The sequence below is a fragment of the Gigantopelta aegis genome, chromosome 1, assembly GCF_016097555.1.
Source record: "Gigantopelta aegis isolate Gae_Host chromosome 1, Gae_host_genome, whole genome shotgun sequence".
NCBI classification, from domain to species: Eukaryota; Metazoa; Mollusca; class Gastropoda; order Neomphalida; family Peltospiridae; genus Gigantopelta; species Gigantopelta aegis.
In genome coordinates, this window is record NC_054699.1 from 36,777,391 (window position 1) to 36,799,582 (window position 22,192).

The following is a 22,192-nucleotide window of genomic DNA, read 5'->3' on the forward strand; positions in this document are numbered from 1 at the left end:
CATACTTCTTAAGTGTTTCTGGTCATCCTGGAGTTTCTAATATTACATGATTCTATTTTTGTTATTTTTAAAAATTGCACATACCTTTGAGAAGTAACGGTTATGGAGACGAGTTCGAGTATTTCTGTTTCATTGTGAGAGACTCTTTATTTCTCTCTCTTTAACCGCCATTCAGATTTGTTACAGGTTTGTAGATTAATCAAACTTGGTGTGTATTTTCACCAGTTGAAACTAGGATCTGTGAGTTTAATGCTTCAAACTGAGTGAATTGTGGAGAGAGTATTCCAAAAGCAGGTTACATAAAAAGTGCCTTTGAAGGCTTCTAAACATTTATTTCTGGAATGTCTGATTTCATTGTTCAATAGACAAGTTAGATAAATAATATGTGCAGTTGTGAAAAAGTTCTCCTTTTTTGTTTCTTCATTTTTCAAACAGAAAATATTTTCCTTAAGGAATATATTTATAGAACATCTTGTAAATATCAGTAGTGAATGTACAAATTGTAAAAATGTCAGAGAGATTAAAAGTCTAAACATTTTGTAATAAAATCCATTTTCAATATACATAGTACATGCAAATTATTTTTAGTTTGCACGTGTAAAAACCAAAATATTCTAAGGATATGAATTGCAAATTAAGCAGTGCAAATGGTTTTCATGTGTATGTCATAATCTATACAATTAGAAATCTGTGGAATCGTCTGGCTTAAAGATGCTGTATCATGGCAACCCGTGCCATGTTTCACTGTTTTAAATACATATTTTGTAATAAATAATTACATTTCTTACACACCCATTGGTGAGAACATCATGTGTTATTTATGATTACACAAACTTGTTAACACATGTACGTGTGTTAACAATTTCAAGACATACGACTGGCTGTTCCTAGGTGATGACCAGGTCACCAGTGTCATACAACCAATGAAAAACTACACTATGGAAATCAATTAGACTGATGCGTAAGTTAGCTACAAGTGCAGCGGCTGTAATAACTTTTAGTCGATAAAGATGTTAAAATTTGCTTAAAACCTGTTTTTTGAGAAATAGAATAATACATTCATGTCCGTGAGATACCATTTATCTCACAACTCGTTGTTTAAAAACATATCAAAATTACTTTTTCTCATTAGAAACATTTTAAAACAACTTGTGAGAAAAATAGCATCTAACGGCCACTCGTGTATTATTTTCTACAGTCCCATTCAAGTCAACTAGATTCCCGTCTTATTTTGTCATAATAAATATTTATGAAATTGACAAATTCACAAAATCTGGCATGTTGACTGTAGGCTAAGCAAATGCATTCAATACATCTACATTTCTGTCTTATCGCAGCTTAAATTTGTTTTATGAAACTGGTGAATGCACAAAAACTGGCAGTTTGACTGTTGGTAGGTAAATAGGTCCATTACTGTTGGTAGGTAAATAGGTCCATTAGAGACAGATGTGTTGCACAAAAACTGGCAGTTTGACTGTTGGTAGGTAAATAGGTCCATCAGAGACAGATGTGTTGCACAAAGACAGCAAACTTTCCAGATCAGTGCCTTGGCATGATGTTATGATGCATTTGACTCAACTGCACACACACATTTCTGTCAGTCAACCACTAAAGATTTCCCAATAAAATAATAATCTAGTAGTAAATTATTGGCTTGTAATTATTATGGGCACACAGTGAAGGTACAAAGTTTACATTACAAATAAAATAATTTTGGTGGGATATACATGTATCGTCGACGTCCCTAACTGCGTTATGCTTCAAATTCCGTTCACTTTGTTTTTTCGTGCACAGTTTGCGCAATCAACATCTGATTTATTATCATTGGCATGTCGTTCATTTATGAAGTTTTTCTTCACAGTTCAGGAACATTTTCATAAACAATAAAGTTCAGAAAAGTAAGTATCTAACTACAAAACTTTACAAACCCCTAAAACCATTAATTTTACTACGTCGTTTTTGTTTATTCCTTAAAATTACCGATATGGAGTCCACATGACTCATAGAAATTGACTTAAAATGGAGAAAGATGAATTAACATTCGGTACATGTCACATGACCTCACATGTGCCAGATCAACAAGGCCAAAGCATTTAATTTGTACGATTTTTAAGACCCATGTTAGAATTTGTTTTCAATTATTACATTCGATCTGCAAAAGGTATGCTACATTTTTGTGCCTCTATTGTAGTGAATAATTTTCATAATCCATTCATAATAATTTTAAATAATTTTGAGTATATAAATTGTGTTAATTATGAATCAGTTCATTCAAATATGATATTTTACAACCTATTCACTGGTATAAACATAATGCCTATCAGTATTGACATCAAGTTTTAGCGATGTGTGTTGATAAAACGCGGACTGGACCAGAACGCTTGACAAATTTAATTTTTCCATTAAAAAAAATATTTAACTAAGTGTTCGTCAGCTGTGCATAGTTGCATGTAGTGGCCTTAAAAATGGAAAATGACGAACCGCACATGCATGTTACGATACTTTTTGCAAACGCATGCACCTGAACGCAGTTAGAAACGTCACACTCTTTCTTGTTTACTGGAGGGTGTTTCACTTTTGTTTACGAGAATGGATTTGTTTTACATCCACATTGTTGATTTTTTTATGTTAATTGATTGCAATCTATTTTTTTTCACGTATCGTAGCTGAAAAATGTCAATTAATATTTCCGTAAATATCATATTCGTGTTTTTGACGTTAGATGAACGCAGTTTGGGACGTCAATGGTACTTTGATATCACACCTTTAAATGACCTGTTGAGTTATTTGAGTTCCAGCCAGCTGAATCATGCATATACCAGTAGCCTTGGCTTTCTGGCAACGGGTTTAAATGACCTGTTGAGTTATTTGAGTTCCAGCCAGCTGAATCATGCATATACCAGTAGCCTTGGCTTTCTGGCAACGGGTTTAAATGACCTGTTGAGTTATTTGAGTTCCAGCCAGCTGAATCATGCATATACCAGTAGCCTTGGCTTTCTGGCAACGGGTTTAAATGACCTGTTGAGTTATTTGAGTTCCAGCCAGCTGAATCATGCATATACCAGTAGCCTTGGCTTTCTGGCAACGGGTTTAAATGACCTGTTGAGTTATTTGAGTTCCAGCCAGCTGAATCATGCATATACCAGTAGCCTTGGCTTTCTGGCAACGGGTGCAGGACAAACACCAGTGGTAAAACATCTGCTTGATGTGCAGTCAGTCTGGGATCGATCCCCATCGGTGGACTCATTGGGCTATTTCTCATTCCAGCCAGTGCACCACGACTGGTATATCAAAGGCTGTGGTATGTGCTATCCTGTGTGGGATGGTGCACATAAAAGATCCCTTGCTACTAATAAAGAAAATGTAGCGGTTTTCTTCTCTCAGACTAAATGTAAAAATTACCAAATGTTTGACATCCGATGATTAAGAATAAATAAGTGCTCTAGTGGTTAAACAAAATAAACAAACTTTTATGGCAGGGATAGGGTTCACCTTAAAATCTTTAGACTGCATAGTAAACAATTATGGGTTTATCTCAATAACTTTTAGAGTGCATAATTAACATAAAAATTGAGAGTTCATCAAAAAAATGTTGGCATGTATAAATAACAAGGGATAATCTCATTGAAAATGAGCATCATATTTTTAGGATTTCTATTTAACGTCACGTCAATCGACATACTGTACACTGTATACAGTGCATTCCCCAATTCATATTTATATTTGATCTAAAAATTATAAAAATTATAAAAACCTACAAACATAATACTTACTGATTCATATATGAACGTTATTTTATGTATTTATAAATCATTTAAGTGAATATATGTGAGTAAAAAATATAGACTTGTACCCACTCAACATGGTTTTTGTCAAAAATTAATCCAGTAGTCTAAATGTTAATACTCGAGGATTCAGCTGCCTAAATTTGGCCGTTTCTTGCTTGTACTTCCTTCATTCCATCATGTGTGTGTGTGTGTGTGTGTGTGTGTGTGTGTGTGTGTGTGTGTTTGTGTGTGTGAGTAAGACGTATAAATATACAAGTCATTCTGTTCTGATATACATGACTACGGTTATATGTTAACAAGTAGTGATAATTAAATCTGTGTATGTACAATTTTTGTATACATAGGTGTGTGTGTGTGTGTGTGTGTGTGTGTGTGTGTGTGATTTAAACATTTAAATAGGCATTGTTAAAACTGTTGTACATGTGTATGAATTATACATAATTAGGCATTGTTAACGTTAAAACTATGTGATACATATGCATGATTCAGGACTCAAACTTGAATTTTTATTTTTTTTAGCCAATTTTTAGATATGTACATGTATGTCGTTTATTTCCTTAAAAATTATTAAAATGTGGTTAATTTAAGGATTATTTTATAAGCCAAAAACTAAATGTTGTAGCCACTTTTAATTTTAAAATTAGCAATTGGCTAATTTGGCCATGTACAGGGTGAGACCTAATGATTTATACATAATTAGTCATTGTTAAAACTATAATGTGTATATATGTCAGGTGCAGGTGTGGGGCTCATACTTAACAATGGCAATGATAAAATGTATAGTGATTTCACTAGAAATTAGGCATGGCATGGTAGACCAAACACTTTTGGGACATTTTCACCATTTTCAGGGCACTTGTTTTTCATTAAAAATACACAAAAATTAATTAAAGTAAACATTAATGTAATTTATGTGCTTGCTTTAATAAATGCATGGACCATGGCAAAAGATATAAAAGGCATACTTTATTAATTAATAATACCTTTTTGGGTGTTTTATAAAGGCAATTTTAGAATTAATTAAAGGTTTGTTTAATCTCAGGGCAGCATGGCGCTGATTGAGGCAAGATGGTGCTAGGCTGTTGAGGTATGGTGCTGCACCATGCTAAAACATGCTAGGGAAAACAGTAATGTATACACATTATCTGCCAGTATTTAACATTTGCACATTTGAAATACATCTACATGTACATACACAGGTTATTACCAGAGTGTTTTTCGGTATTGTCAATATCTTATATTGGGAATAAAAATTGTATTATGCAAGCAGTTTTTAAAAATTGCCATAGGCAGGCACAAAATTGCCATCCGTGAGTTGTTTCAAATTGCCGTGGGAGACAAAGTCTTAAGTTCAAGTGTGAATTTAGCAGGATTTGTGCTTCAACGAATCTCAGATTTTGGACTGGAAATCTAAATTTATTAGACATATCTAGATTACATTATTTTTATTACAGTGTCAGGAGACTTGCACACACACACACACACACACAAACCCCGCCCCCACCCACCCACCCAATAATAAAGTGCTCGCTTGATGCACAGTTTCCATTCAGTCCATTCTGACTGGTATATCAAAGGCTGTGGTATGTGCTATCCTGTTTGTGAGATGGTGCACATAAAAGATCTCTTGCTACTAATGGAAAAATGCAGCGGGTTTCCTCTCTAAAATTACCAAATGTTTGACATCCAGTAGCCAATGATTAATAAATCAATGTGCTCTAGTGGTGTCGTTAAACAAAACAAACTTTTTTTGCTGGAGCAAATCCTCAAATTCAAGCAAAAATAGTGGAGATATGTGGGCCCGAAACCTTTTCACCATGTATTTCTATTTTTTATCCGATAATATTAGTTGTGATACGTGTAAAAATGCTTAGTGATTTGTTTGCGATCCTATATATAACTGTTTAGTAGTAATGCTATTATGATCAACTGTTAACCCGATTTGGTTATTTTCATTTAATTTGGCCAGAAATCAGTCTGCCCCCAACCCTACAAAACTGGAAGCCTGTATGTCTATGGTGATATATGTACTCGAGTTGGTATAAAGTCTGTTCTTTCTCTCTGATCCAATAGTTGCATTCAAACATAATATTGTCCCTGTGTTCGCTCCATCTTGTAGAAAATAAATTTTATGTGCAGAAAATTGTGCAATGTGTGGGGGGGGGGGTCTGACTGGTGAGCATGATTTTAATGGGGGGTTGAGATATGCTATCCTGGAAAATATATTGAACTTTATTTTTTTTAATTTGTAGTATAGGAGTTTTGACCCCCTAACCCACACATTCCTGACATTCTCACTAGCTTCTGCTAGTAGAAACACTTTATAGCAATAATACTACATTTAAGTGATAGCAATATATTAATATCTGTTTTGCTATTCATTTTATTACGGTGATTTAGCAATAAAACGTCTTGTCAGGGTATTTGTAAAAGTGTTGTGTTTTTACTACAATATTTCTGGGGGTCTCGTGTTTACTACAGAATATACACAGTTAACAGACATAATCCCAAAAAAAGTAAAGTTTGTTTTATTTAACGACGCCGCTAGAGCACATTGATTTTTTATCTTATCATCGGCTATTGGACGTCAAACATATGGTCATTCTGATACTGTTTTTAGAGGAAACCCGCTGTCGCCACATAGGCTACTCTTTTTACGACAGGCAGCAAGGGATCTTTTATTTGCGCTTCCCACAGGCAGGATAGCACAAACCATGGCCTTTGTTGAACCAGTTATGGATCACTGGTCGGTGCAAGTGGTTTACACCTACCCATTGAGCCTTGCGGAGCACTCACTCAGGGTTTGGAGTCGGTATCTCGATTAAAAATCCCATGCCTCGACTGGGATCCGAACCCAGTACCTACCAGCCTGTAGACCGATGGCCTGCCACGACGCCACCGAGGCCGGTACATAATCCCAAGTTACCGGCCTCATGGTTAGGCCATCGGTCTACAGGCTGGTAGGTACTGGGTTTGGATCCCAGTCGAGGCATGAGATTTTTAATCCAGATACAGACGCCAAACCCTGAGTGAGTGCTCCGCAAGGCCTCGTGGTTAGGTGTAAACCACTTGCACCGAACAGTGATCCATAACTGGTTCAACAAAAGCCATGATTTGTGCTATCCTGCCTGTGGGAAGCGCAAATAAAAGATCCCTTGCTGCCTGTCATAAAAGAGTAGCCTATGTGGCGACAGCGGGTTTACTCTAAAAACCAGTGTCAGAATGACCATATGTTTGACGTCCAATAGCCGATGATAAGATAAACAAAATCAAAGTGCTCTAGTGGTGTCATTAAATAAAACAAACTTTTAATCCCAAGTTTGTTGTAACTGTAACACGTGTCCAACTGATGGAGCATTTTAAACAACTACAATTATGTTGAATAATACCCCTTAAAGCCATACTGTCACAGATTTATGGACCTTATTTCTCGAAAAATGGATAATAAATAAAAATTACATAAAGTACATTTAGGGACAAATCAAATTATTTTTGTTCAGGTAATAATTTGTTAGACCATTAAATAGGTCAGTGGTCTGTGACAATATGCCTTTAAATAGGTCAGTGGTCTGTGACAATATGCCTTTAAAACGGGATGTTTTACCTGCCCCCTGGGAAACACATTGTATACAAAGAAACTAATATATTCTAAACACAGTAAGTATTTAGTATGTAATTTTAATCATTAAAAAGGCTCTGTTAGTCAGATACATCTTACAATGGCAGCAAACTCACGACAGTCTCTGTAATATGTCAGGGCAGATGCAGTATATTTCTAGGGAGGGGTGCCACATTTAAAAAGAGCATCTACAATATTCAACGAGGGGGTGCACATACAGTATTCAACGAGGGGGTGCACATACAGTATTCAATGAGGGGGTGCACATACAGTATTCAACAACAGTGGGTGCACATACAGTATTCAATGAGGGGGTGCACATACAGTATTCAACGAGGTGGGTGCACGTACAGAAAGAGTGCAACATTTAAAGAAGACATCTACAGTATTCAACGAGGGAGTGCAACATTTAATAAGGACATCTACAGTATTCAACAAGGAAGTGACATTTAAAAAGGGCATGTAGAGTTTTCAACAACGTTATAACTGTATTCAAATGTTTGTAGATTAACTAAACACTGTTCATTTTCAAGGTCTGAAACTTGGGTCTGTGCCTTTAATATCTCAACTGATAGTAAGTGTGGAGAACGACCCGGTCAAGATGTACCTTGAATTTCAGGATGAGGGTGGGGAGCACAAGCCAGATTTTTATCTAGAGATTTGTAAGACAAAAAAACCATACATTTTCATCCTCAAGTGGGGGTCCAGGGTCCGGTAACATAAAGCACTCGTAACACTGAAGTCAGACGTACACCATACATAATGTCTGACGTAAGTGTTACGAGTAAGTCAGACGTACACCATACATAATGTCTGACGTAAGTGTTACGAGTAAGTCAGACGTACACCATACATAATGTCTGACGCAAGTGTTACGAGTAAGTCAGACGTACACCATACATAATGTCTGACGCAAGTGTTACGAGTAAGTCAGACGTACACCATACATAATGTCTGACGCAAGTGTTACGAGTAAGTCAGACGTACACCATACATAATGTCTGACGCAAGTGTTACGAGTAAGTCAGACGTACACCATACATAATGTCTGACGCAAGTGTTACGAGTAAGTCAGACGTACACCATACATAATGTTTGGCGTATGTCTGACGCAAGTGTTACGAGTACTTTGTGTTACTGGGCCCAAGCTCTTTGTCCACACCTGTTCCTAGAGGCTTATAAGTAGTATTACACTGAAGGAGAAATACTGTGGCTTCACCATTCATTTCTTCAAACAAATGTCTGCGATGTCTTTTAAAACAACAATAATAAGTAATAACACATGTATACCTATATATATCTTTATTATATATATATATATATATATATTTATTTATAAAGTCTCAAAAATGTTTAGTGTGAAGTAACAGTTTCAAGTTCCCCAAAGCACAATTTAAATTTACTTTAAAAATGTTATCACATTCCACACCAATTGTTCAAGGAGAGCAATTTTTAACTCCACTTAGCATGATTTTTTTTCTTCAAATACACAATGTACCAATACTCAATATAATAATGTAATGTTTTAATTGCCTCCTCATAATCTAAGGCATCGAAATAAAGATTGTGTCTGCTATTTTATGTACACGGTGCCACACAATACACACCTGGAAACCTATTGGATGTCAAACATTTATAGATTCGGACAGTCTTAGAGGAAACCCGCTATATTTTCCAACAAACAGGATAGTACATACCACATCCTTTGAGTGATGTAAAAGTGAAAGTCACATGAACAGTGGCATTTTTCACATCGGTGCTAGCCATGTAATGGGGTGGGACATAGCCTAGTGGTAAAGCGCTTGCTTGATGCGTGGTCGGTTTGGGATCAATCCCCATCGGTGAGCTCAATGGGCTATTTCTCGTTCCAGCCAGTACACCACGACTGGTACATCAAGGCTGTGGTATGTGCTATCCTGTCTATGGGATGGTGCATATAAAAGATCCCTTGCTGCTAACTGAAAAGAATAGCCCATGAAGTGGCAACAGCGGGTTTCCTCCCTCAATATCTGTGTGGTGCTTAACCATATGTCCGACACCATATAACCGTAAATAAAATGTGTTGAGTGCGTCATTAAATAAAACATTTCCTTCCTTCCTAGCCATGCATGTAGCAAACAAAAAAACGTCTGTGTATGTTTTTAAATGTCTTGGTGTGTGGGTAGAAATGCTAGTGGAATCCATTTAAATTACACAATTTGGGGGCATTACCCAGGAAATGTGCTCTATTAGTGTTGTTAAACAAAACAAACTTAAAAAAAAAAATAATAACATTGACATGTGAATGGAAAGAATTGTGTTCTTAGAACACAGTGAAAACTGAGCATGTGGGGAGAACCGTTACATGACTGGTCGAGTAGTGAAGATTGCACTAATTAATGTAACTCGCATGTAGGCAGCCGTAACCAACATTTTGAAATTTATTGTCCTGTCGGAAATGTGTTTGTCCCAAAGAGGGGCAGGATGTAGCCCAGCTTGATATGCGGTCAGTTTGGGATCGATCCTCGTTGGTGTGCCCATTGCGCTATTTCTCCTTATGGCCAGTGCACCACAACTGGTATATCATAGGCCATGGTATGTGCTATCCTGTTTTGTGGGAAAGTGCATATAAAAGACCCCTTGCTGCATTAGGAGCAATGTAGTGGGTTTCCTCTGATGATTACATGTCAGAATTACCAAATGGTTGACATCCAATAGACGATGATTAAATAAACAATGTGCTCTAGTGGTATTGTTAAACAAAGGAAACTTCTTTTTTTTTAAATAACTACAGGGTACATTTTGTTTTCAAATTATTGATTAGCGATATTTCTCATCAATTGAAAATTGATTGGCATCTACTGTTTAATGTTTTAAAATTGTGTGGTTATATCTGAAACTTGTGTAACATCACGACATGATACTGAACAAAATGTCCCTACTTTTATATATCACAGCATTAATGAATAAATGATAATTTTATCAATATATATACTATAATGTTCAATTATTAAAACAATTTACTTAGAGTTAACACTGAACTCTGCTGGTCCCTAGAAATTTCTACTCCACAAAGAGCAAGTGAGTCCACATTCATTAATTTCTATCCCTAAGGTCCACTTTCCATCAATGCGATTTCGTGCCAGAGTTATCGATACAATGCATTTATACAGTACCTTTTCCATATACGCAATTTTACATGCAGACATTTATCTATAAATGGCATCAGCTTGCAAAAATGCAGATATGGAAAAATACAATTACGCATGTGGAAATGAACACAGAATCACATTACTAAAAAGCGGTCCTTAGGCCAGTTTCCACCGATGCCATTTATAGATAAATACACAAACACAGAGTCTTTTATATATACGCAATATGCAAGTTCATGATTTTTCCAGATGCAAGTTTATCTGCACGATGACATCATAGGATATATATACTATTGGCTTAAAAGTATACTTCAATAACATCAAATTTTGTCTGGTAATCCACCGGTAAAACACAGATCATACATGTATCTGGAAAAATCACATATTAGCACACGCAGATTCACATTAATGGAAAGCAGGTTTAAATGTCTTGACATGGAATAGTATGAAGTGGAATGTTCACATAATATATTGTCATGACAATTCCTCCAATTCTGGCAAGATGTGTTCCACAAGAGGGCGTTTTTTCTTCTTGTGTTCGAGGCAGTTCCTTGCTATTCTGTACAAAGTGTCAATGTTCTGTTTGTTCCACGGTGCCGCCGTCTGGTCCACCATGTCCATTATTTCATCACAATTCTCGTCAATGTGACTCCACAAATCCTTCTCTTCTCGATCATTGTCAAAGGGAGGTAACCCTGTGATAAGCTCAAGGAGGACGACACCGAAACTGTAAGAGTCGAGTTTGGCGGAAACGTCAAACTGAAAGGCTTCTGGCGCGAGGTATGCCGACGTTCCAATGAGAACACTGGTGTTCTTAAACGTTGAGCTGTTACCCGACGGTGCCATACGAGCAGTGGCGAAATCACCCACTTTGGGAACAAAGTCTTTGTCCAATAAGACATTTGCACTCTTAATATCTCGGTGTACAAGACCCTGCCCATTGAGATAAGCAATTCCTCGAGCCGTGCCCTTGACTATCTTTATTCTCAGCAAACACGAGAGGGGTGTGGTGTCGTTCTTACAACATAATCGATCCTCAAGGGATCCATTCTGCATGTACTGATAAATCAAGCAATGCTGCAGGCCGTCTTTTGAGCTTCCCAGCAAGTGTACGATGTTCTCGTGGCGGTATTTCGACAACACCTGAAGCTCTGTCTCAAACTGTTTCCTCATATCTTCATTATCATCCTTTAAACACTTCACTGCAATCTGAAACCCGTTGTGAAACTGACCAAGGTACACCGTTCCGAATCCTCCTCGGCCAATCAAATTTCCACCAAACAAAAGTTCTTTTTCATTGAAGTCGCCAGTGATTGTTTTCAACAAATTGTAATTCATGTGCTGCAGACATATTTCTTTCACAGAAAGTAAGGATTTTAAGGCATGTTCTTCTTCTTCTATCTCATCGCTTTCTGTGGGACCCGAGTTCTTAAACCCAGCGTTCAGGTTTCCCGATGGACAACCTCCACTTGCGTAGGATAAATCATTCCCACTGCCGATTGCACCTGGAAAATCGGCGGCGGCGGCTGTGGCAGATCGGAGAAGTTGTGTTTCTACTTTCTGCTGCTCAGTTTTGTCAGGTTTTGTTTTACAGTCCTGGTTAATATTTTCTTCATCTCTCTCCGCCTCGCTGTCGCTGGCTTTCCTCTCAACTGGTTTTCCTTCCATGAGACTTACACTCAAGTAATCGGCAGCTGCGTACAGTTTTGATTCGCTCAGAACGCTGATCAAGTCTTTGACTTTTACATTCTGCATTCCCCAGTCGGAGAGTATGGCTCTTGTCGGACTGCCGTCGGATGTTCGGCCAATTTTCGAGAACTGCTCAATGCTGATGTACGAATATTTCGGTTCGAACTCGATGCCGATCTTTTTGGGAATGTTTACCGCAAATTTTTCCCATAATTTCCCTGGATCAAGAATCATTTGAAGTTTCTGGACAGCTGAAAATGGCAACTGTCTTATGTACGTTTCTTCTGTCACTGTTATGCGACCCATACTTACATTAACAAAGTTCTACAAATTGTTACTTGTTAGTACACAATAGTAGTGCAAACAAAATGGAAGACTGTTGACAGTGTTGTAAGTTCAGTCAGCCATTTGTCGCTAACGCTTGTTGGTTTATTTTATTACGCTACACATTAAACCGAATGATCACTTCAAGAACCAGTCAAAATAGTTTGCAAACGTTTAGCAAAAACACTCTGGTTGAACGTAGAAATGGTAATTCCCGGTCTAAAAATAAATCGGTAAACGTCATTACAGTAATACACCAATAGAAAATATCAGAAACCAGGAAGTACTGAAAGTAGGTCAACTAATCAATTTGTAGGATATTCCCAATCCCCAAGGTTCTTCCACTCTAAATCAATTCCCATTACCAATAATGTTAACATATAAAAAGCGCATATACCTGATGTCGTTCCAACGAAATGGGGTGTGGGAATTTTTATAACTTGTGTACTGCGTTGATCAGTTAATATACACTACTTACATACAGTTTTGTAATATTAGGACACATTAAAAATAAACATTTGAATGTTCGTGTGTGTGTATGTATGTGTGTGTGTGTGCGTGCGTGTGCGTGTGCGTGTGTTGTATGTGGGGTTTTCTACCCACCCCTTCCAAAAAAAATTGCAGATGGAAGTTTTGTTTTTATTTATTTTTAAATACATAAATAAATAATAAGTTTAATTATATTAAAAAGTGGTATATACTCTACAAAAGTTAATGTTTGTTTTGTTTAACGATACCACTAGAACACTTTGATTTTTAATCATCGGCTATTGGATAAAAAAAAACCTTTTGGTAAATGTTTTTACATATAGGTTTAGAGGAAACCCGCTACATTTTTCCATTAGTTGCAAAGGATATTTCATATACACCATTCCACATACAAGATATCACATATCACGGACTTTGATATGCCAGTCGTAGTGCACTGTCTAGAGTGAGAAATAGCCCAATGGGCCCACCGACACAAGAAAAGAACAGAACAGAAAGAAATTCACCACTGAAAGGCTTTCTCCAATATTTTTGTGTTAATAAATCGTTTTGAAATGCTAGATTGTGATGGGAAATTCAGGCACAGACCCATGCGGAGGGTGTCAGGGTTGCTCCCCCCCCCCCCCCCCCCACCTCCCTCGCCCGAGTTTCTATATGCATCAACAAAATGAATTTCGATATACACCGACAAATCCACTGCTTAGCAGATGAATACAATTTATTCACTTTTAATAGGAGACCTGTAATACCTTTGTGGGCTTGGTGTGTAAATACTGTACCGTAGGTTGTTACGACGTCGTACCCCTCGTTGAATACTGTACCGTAGGTTGTTACGACTTCGTACCCCTCGTTGAATACTGTGCCGTGGGTTGTTACGACGTCGTACCCCTCGTTGAATACTGTGCCGTAGGTTGTTACAACGTCGTACCCCTCGTTGAATACTGTACCGTAGGCTGTTACAACGTCGTACCCCTCGTTGAATACTGTACTGTGGATTGTTACAACGTCTTACCCCTTGTTGAATACTGTACTGTAGGTTGTTACGACGTCGTACTCCTCGTTGAATACTGTACCGTAGGTTGTTACGACGTCGTACCCCTCGTTGAATACTGTACCGTAGGTTGTTACGATGTCGTACCCCTCGTTGAATACTGTACCGTAGGTTGTTACGACGTACCCCTCGTTGAATACTGTACCGTGGGCTGTTACGACGTCGTACCCCTCGTTGAATCCTGTACCGTAGGTTGTTACAACGTCGTACCCCTCGTTGAATACTGTACCGTAGGTTGTTACAACGTCGTACCCTCGTTGAATACTGTACCGTGGGTTGTTACAGCGTCGTACCCCTCGTTGAATACAGTACCGTGGGTTGTTACAACGTCGTACCCCTCGTTGAATACTGTACTGTAGGTTGTTACAACGTCGTACCCCTCGTTGAATACTGTACTGTGGGTTGTTACAACGTCGTACCCCTCATTGAATACTGTATTGTAGGTTGTTACGACGTACCCCTCGTTGAATACTGTACTGTAGGTTGTTACAACGTTTTACCCCTCGTTGAATACTGTACTGTGGATTGTTACGACGTCGTACCCCTCGTTGAATACTGTACTGTGAGTTGTTACGACGACGTACCCCTCGTTGAATACTGTACTGTGGATTGTTACAACGTTGCACCCCTCTTTGAATACTGTACTGTGGATTGTTACAACGTTGTACCCCTCGTTGAATACTGTACTGTGGATTGTTACAACGTCGTACCCCTCGTTGAATACTGTACTGTGGGTTGTTACAACGTCGTACCCCTCGTTGAATACTGTACTGTGGGTTGTTACAACGTCGTACCCCTCGTTGAATACTGTACTGTAGGTTGTTACGACGTACCCCTCGTTGAATACTGCACTGTAGATTGTTACAACGTTGTACCCCTCGTTGAATACTGTACTGTAGATTGTTACAACGTTGTACCCCTCGTTGAATACTGTACTGTGGATTGTTACAACGTCGTACCCCTCGTTGAATACTGTACTGTAGGTTGTTACGACGTCGTACCCCTCGTTGAATACTGTACTGTAGGTTGTTACGACGTCGTACCCCTCGTTGAATACTGTACTGTAGGTTGTTACAACGTCGTACCCCTCGTTGAATACTGTACTGTGGATTGTTACAACGACGTACCCCTCGTTGAATACTGTACTGTAGGTTGTTACGACGTTGTACCCCTCGTTGAATACTGTACTGTGGATTGTTACGACGTCGTACCCCTCGTTGAATACTGTACTGTAGGTTGTTAAGACGTCGTACCCTCGTTGAATACTGTACTGTAGGTTGTTACAACGTCGTACCCCTCGTTGAATACTGTACTGTAGGTTGTTAAGACGCCGTACCCCTCGTTGAATTCTGTACTGTGGGTTGTTACAACGTCGTACCCCTCGTTGAATACTGTACCGTAGGTTGTTGCGACGTCGTACCCCTCGTAGAACACTGTATATACACCTAAATAGAGGCTATAAATAATACCTTTGTGGGCTTGGTGTGTGAATACTGTACTGTAGGTTGTTATAACGTTGTACCCCTTGTTGAATACTGTACTGTAGGTTGTTACAACGTTGTACCCCTCGTTGAATACTGTACCGTAGGTTGTTACGACGTCGCACCCTCGTTGAATACTGTGCTGTAGGTTGTTACGAAGTCGTACCCCTCGTTGAATACTGTACTGTAGCTTGTTACGACGTCGTACCCCTCGTTGAATACTGTACTGTAGGTTCTTACGACGTCGTACCCCTCGTAGAATACTGTATATACACCTAAATAGAGGCTATAAATTGTCTTTCAAATCAGTTTAAATGTCCCTTGCTACTAACAGACAACCGTAGCGGTATCCACTAAAGACAAATATTTGACATCCAATAGCAGATGATTAATTAATATATGTGCTCTAGTGATGTCGTTAAGCAAAGCAAATTCTTCGTTTCTTTGCATTGTACAAAATAGCAGGTAATTTTAGGGCGAGATTTGTCTGAGGTGCTTGCATCGTATGATCGAATCACCTGAGCATTGGACCCATTCTCCGACTGGATCCCCCCCCCCCCCCACACACACACCCACCCCACACATACACACACACACCACACACACACACACATACACACACACACCACACACACACACACATACACCACACACATACACACACCACACACACACATACACATACACACACACCACACACACATACACACACACACCACACACACATACACATACACACATACCACACACACCACACATATACACACACATCACACACATACACACACATAGACATCACACATACACACCACACACACACACACACACACACACACACACATAGATATATACACACAAACACAGCCACACACATACACCACATACACACAACACACATATATATACACACACGCACACACACAAACACAGACACATACACCACACACACACAGACACACACACATACACACAGACACACACACCACCACACACATACACAGAAACAGAAAGAGACACACACACCACATACACCACACACATACACACACACCACACACACACATACATACACACACACGCACACAGACAAACACACACACCACACACACAGTGACACACACACACATACACACACACACACACCACACACACATACGCACCACACATACATATGCACACAGACAAACACACACACACACACACACCACACAGAGACACACACACACACACCACACACACACAACATATACACCACACACACACCACACTGAGAAACAGACACACACATACACCACATACACCATACACACCACACACCCATACATACACACACACACGCACACAGATACACACACACACACCACACCACACAGAGAGAGACATACACACATACCACACACACACACACACACACACACACACACACACACACACACACACCGCACACACATATATACATATACACACACGCACACAGACACACACCACATAGAGAGACATACACACACACCACACACAGACACACACACATACACACACACACCACACAGACACACACACACACACACACACACACACACAGAGAGTGACACACATATACACATACACGCACACAGATACACACACACACACCACACCACACAGAGAGAGACATACACACATACCACACACAGACACACACACTCACACACCGCACACACATATATACATATACACACACGCACACAGACACACACCACATAGAGAGACATACACACACACCACACATAGACACACACACATACACACACACACCACACATACACACACACACACACACACACACAGAGAGAGACACACATATACACATACACACCATACATACACACACACACACACACACACGCACACACACAAACACACACACAGTGGTATATCAAAGGTAATGCATGCTATGTGCCATCATTCTACCAATTAGTTATAATCTATGTTAAAAAAAAATTGCAACCCTATATAGCCGTGTGGTAGTAATGCTAATATAAAGAAATGTGGTTGTTCAGATTCGGGCAGTTTCGTTTATTTCGGGCAAAACCCACCCTGTCCTACTAAAATAGGAGTCCGTACGCCTATGTGCGCTGTATTGTTAATTCTTAAATCGCTTGATAACAGTAATATGAATAGATATTTTGCAAAACTATTTACCTCAGTCTTCCAATATGTATGTATGTATGTATTGATGTATGAATATCTATATATTGTATGTATGTCGTGGATGACTGTTACATACGTAGATATTAACGCACTGGCGCAGGGGATAATTAAATCCTTTCTGGCCTCACAAATTGTCCCATGCCGTTGCTGGGACTCCATGGCACCGAATCAACCGCAAATTGTACACTTGCCACGATACCTTCTGAGCTATTGAGGCATGCATACAAATTATGCTTTTTAACTCAGCCATATGCATGGGGCCTACAAGCTACACGGTCGATCCCGCTTACGTACAATGAAACAGTGGGCAGACCTAGCATGCATGTATGTATGTATGTATTTTTATATTTTGAATATCTCTATTGTATGTATGTCGGGTTTTGACTTAAACATACATATATTCAATGACGCACTGGCACAGGGGATATTAAAATCCTTTATTGCCTTCACAAATTTCCTCATGCCGTTACCGAGACCCGAACCTGTGGCACCCAATCGCCCGCAATTGTTGGGCCGGAACGCTACCAATCAGACCAACTACGTTCCACAAATATAGAACGATCGTTAGTCGACCATATTCGTACCGGTCCAACAACCACGCGGTTCTAAGGCCCCATGGCTTGGCAACGTTTGACTTACATGCAGATGTGGACAGACCTGGCACTGTATGTATGTATGTATGTATGTATGTATGTATGTATGCGTACATGCGTGCATGTGTGCATGTCTGGATGTGTGTATGTGTGTATGTATGTATGTATGTGTGTATGTATGTATGTATGTATGTATGTGTGTGTGTGTGTATGTATGTATGTATGTATGTATGTATGTATGTATGTATGTATGTGTGTATGTATGTATGTATGTATGTCTGTCTGTCTGTATGTATGTATGCATGCATGCATGTAGGGGCGGGACGTAGCCCAATGGTAAAGCGCTCGCTTGATGCGCGGTCGGTTTGGGATCGATCCCCGTTGGTGTGCCGATTAGACTATTTCTCGTTCCAGCCAGTGCACCACGAATGGTATATCAAAGTCTGTGGGATGGTGGTGAATATGGGGGTGGGAGGGATGTGGGTCCCTTGCTGCGTTGGGAAAATGTGGCGTGTTTCCTCTGATGACTGTGTGTCGGAGTTGCCAAATGTTTGACATCCACTAGCTGATGATTAATTAATCAATGTGCTCCAGTGGTGTCGTTAAAAAAATAAAAAAGTAAGAAGAAAAAAGTATTATGTAGGTAGGTAGGTAGGTAGGTAGGTAGGTATATGTTTGTCTGTGTGCGTATGTACGTATGTTTGTGTTTGTATGTGTGTCTGTGTTTGTACTTAAGTTATTTGTAATAATGTCACTAGGTAGTAAAATTATGCGTTTATCGTAGACCATATTTCACTATGCATACTATCGAAACTATCGATAGTTGAGCAAACAATTGCAATAGTTATCAATAGCTGAATTAACAATCGATCCATTGCTATCGAGGCACTGACTATCGCAACATATCGATAATTTGATGTATTGTTACACCGCTAATTGCTGCTAAGGGGCCATTCAAATATTACGTAACGCTCGGATTTGTAGCGTTACAGGGGGTAGATGGGTGTATTTAACAGCGTTACGTAACACACTTTAGAAAAACTGTATTACTAAAATATTTTATTTTCAATGGTGTACATTGAATTTCCCCAGATTTATTTTATTTTTCCCATGACACTGATATTTATTTTTAATTTACAGGTCTGGGTTTTCCTCGGCGTTTTCTCCTCTCTGGCTACGTCCCAGATTTTGTTTTGTTTTTCAAAAACGATCTGTCACGGCCACAGTGTTTAACGTGGATAGTTATAGCTAGGCGTATACTTACAATATAATTATAAGGATTATAAACCGAGTTCAAAGCGTATCTTCGCTTTCCCAAATGGCAAAACAGTTAAAATTATATTACACCCATTGCATGACTTGTTTGTGAATGGAAGTGTGTGTGTGTGGGGGGGGGGGGGGGGGGGGTGTCTTCAAGCGTTACGTAATATTTTGGGTGTGTATAGCCTAGCGTTATTGGGCGTTACACGGGGGTGGGAGGATATCTAATTTTGACCAAAATAGCGTTACGTAACATTTGAACGGCCCTAATGGAAAAAAATAGCGGTTTTTCCTCTGAAGAATGCGTGTCAATAATTAATATTACCAAATGTATCGCATCCAATAGCCGATGATTAGTAAATCAGTGTGCTCTAGTGGTGTCGTTAAAAGAAACAAACTTTACCTTCTGTAATTTTTATGAATTCTGTATAAGCAAAAACATGGTGGATTAATGGTTTAGTTATCTATCATGTTTCTGTAAACTCTGTGTTAAATAAAATAAAAATAGTTGTCAGAAGTGGGATTCGAACCCACGCCTGGAGAACCAGACTGCGACCTGAACGCAGCGCCTTAGACCGCTCGGCCATCCTGACATTAGAACTATCGATTGTGAATAACATATATGTATACCATTTGAGCTTTTGTTTTGAGCATGTATGTCAGTTGTTTGGTAGGCCTCGGCACGAATCAAACTTCAGATATATGGCCTATTACAATACATCTAAGTCACTGCTGTGCATAAAATATTTGGATGCTTATAATTAATATCTGCTGAGTGCAATCTGTACTCAGCCGAGATGTTCCGAATGACTCAATAATTTAGTTCCCGTCGGTAAAATAGACTGGTCTCGACCGTTTGTTGAATTCACCAGTCCCAAGTTCAGCCAGCAAAATTAATTCGTCGCTAACTATACTCTATCAAAAAAGAAACGCATAGGCAAAATATTCATGAATTATCTCTTTAATATAAAGTGGCATAATTTCGTTATTTATGATTGTATCACAGTCAAATTGGACATGAGTATGTGACAATGTTCTTGCTATGGACTGACGGTAGTGGAGGCGTTTTTGTCACCAAACAGCGTCGCACCATGGCGCTGAAATCAGTACCTTGTGCGGCCACCACCAGCAGCAATCACTGCCCGACATCTCCTTGGCATAGACTGAACGAGTCTCTGAATCCGGGCACGTGGAATCATAGCCCATTCTTCCTGCAGTGCATGTGACAGCTGTGGAAGCGTCTGAGGCTCCGGGTCACGCTGGCGTACACGTCTGTCCAGTTCGTCCCATAGATGTTCATTGGGGTTGAGATCTGGCGAACTTGATGGCCATGGCAGCACATTAATGTTCTCATGTTCTCATGTAGGAAATCCATTGTTACACGTGCCGTATGCGGCCTGGCATTGTCCTGCTGAAAGAGTTCTCTCTGTCGATCCAAAATGGGAAGCATGTGACGGCGAAGAATTTCATCCCGGTAGCGTACAGCTGTCAGGTTGTCTTGTACGAACACAAGTTCACTTCTGCCAGTGTATGAGATGGCTCCCCACATCATGACACTCCCTCCACCGAATCTGTCAACTTGGGCGACGCAGTTGTTAGCAAAACGTTCATTGCGGCGTCTGTAAACACGTTGTCATCCATCACTTCGCTGTAGAAGGAAACGTGACATGTCGCTGAACCATACTCGCCGCCAGTTTTGCCAAGTTCCACCCCTGTACATTCGTGCACCAGCGAACACGTAAATGTCGATGTTGACGTCGCAGGACGGGGCCAACATACGGTCTCCTAGCCCGTAAACCAGCTTCTCGAAGTCGGTTCCGAATGGTTTGTGCAGATACCCTTCTCAAACCAGGTATGCGTCCAGCAGTGTTCGTTGCTGTGGCAGTTCGGTGACGCAAGCGCAGAACCCGGATGTAACGCTCTTGTGCTGCAGTTGTTATGCGAGGTCTTCCACTTCTGGGCCGGTCTTCAGCTGATTGAAACTGCTGGTACCTGTCCCAGAGACGTGAAATGGTACTCTGATGGACGTTCATGTGACGTGCGACTGCTGACTGCGATTCACCTAACTGGAGGCGGCCTATTGCAATGTTTCGATTCGGCAAGTTTAGTCTTGGCATCTTGTAACTCGTCTACGTCGAAATGGAAATGAGGCATCATTGCAAGCATTGCAGCTTTAAATTCCCAACATTTCCCCAATTTTTTCCCTCCCCGAGTTTCACGTGCATTCGCCAAAATCCGACCATTTCACGCCGATTTCCTGCAATTGTCGCACAGCGTGCCACAACGTGCGTTAAATTTGTTTTAGGGTGCATTTGGGCATGCTGTTCCATTCCAGGAACATTAACAAACATAGTCGTTCAGCAACATTGTACAAAAAACGATACTTTGTAAAATAAAACACTTTTCTTCTTTCCCTATCACCTATGCGTTTCTTTCTTGACAGAGTATATTTGATTGGTTCCCGACTTGGCCATTTGGATTGCCGTGAAGCACAAAAACCAGTCAGCGGACGTTTTTCTACTCAGCCCAGGAGTGACTGTATGGATAGCAAGGAAATAAATCATATTTTACATAAAG

The 22,192-nt window shown here is 39.7% G+C and overlaps 1 protein-coding gene and 1 non-coding gene across 2 annotated transcripts; both read right to left on the minus strand.

Annotated features, from left to right (window-relative positions):
• Positions 1-10,284: 10,284 nt before the first annotated feature.
• On the minus strand, positions 10,285-12,742 carry LOC121367943 (interleukin-1 receptor-associated kinase 4-like). Its single transcript, XM_041492414.1, has one exon. It carries the CDS (start codon positions 12,531-12,533, stop codon positions 11,013-11,015), a length of 1,521 nt encoding a protein of 506 aa, XP_041348348.1. The 5' UTR covers positions 12,534-12,742; the 3' UTR covers positions 10,285-11,012.
• Positions 12,743-20,124: 7,382 nt separating this feature from the next.
• Trnal-cag lies at positions 20,125-20,208 on the minus strand. The gene has a single exon. It is a non-coding gene; the product is annotated as a tRNA-Leu (tRNA).
• Positions 20,209-22,192: the final 1,984 nt, after the last annotated feature.

What these genes read in the sequence shown, in the direction of transcription:
- LOC121367943 (XM_041492414.1), bottom strand. Translation starts at nt 12,533, where the DNA reads ATGGGTCGCATAACAGTGACAGAAGAAACGTACATAAGACAGTTGCCA.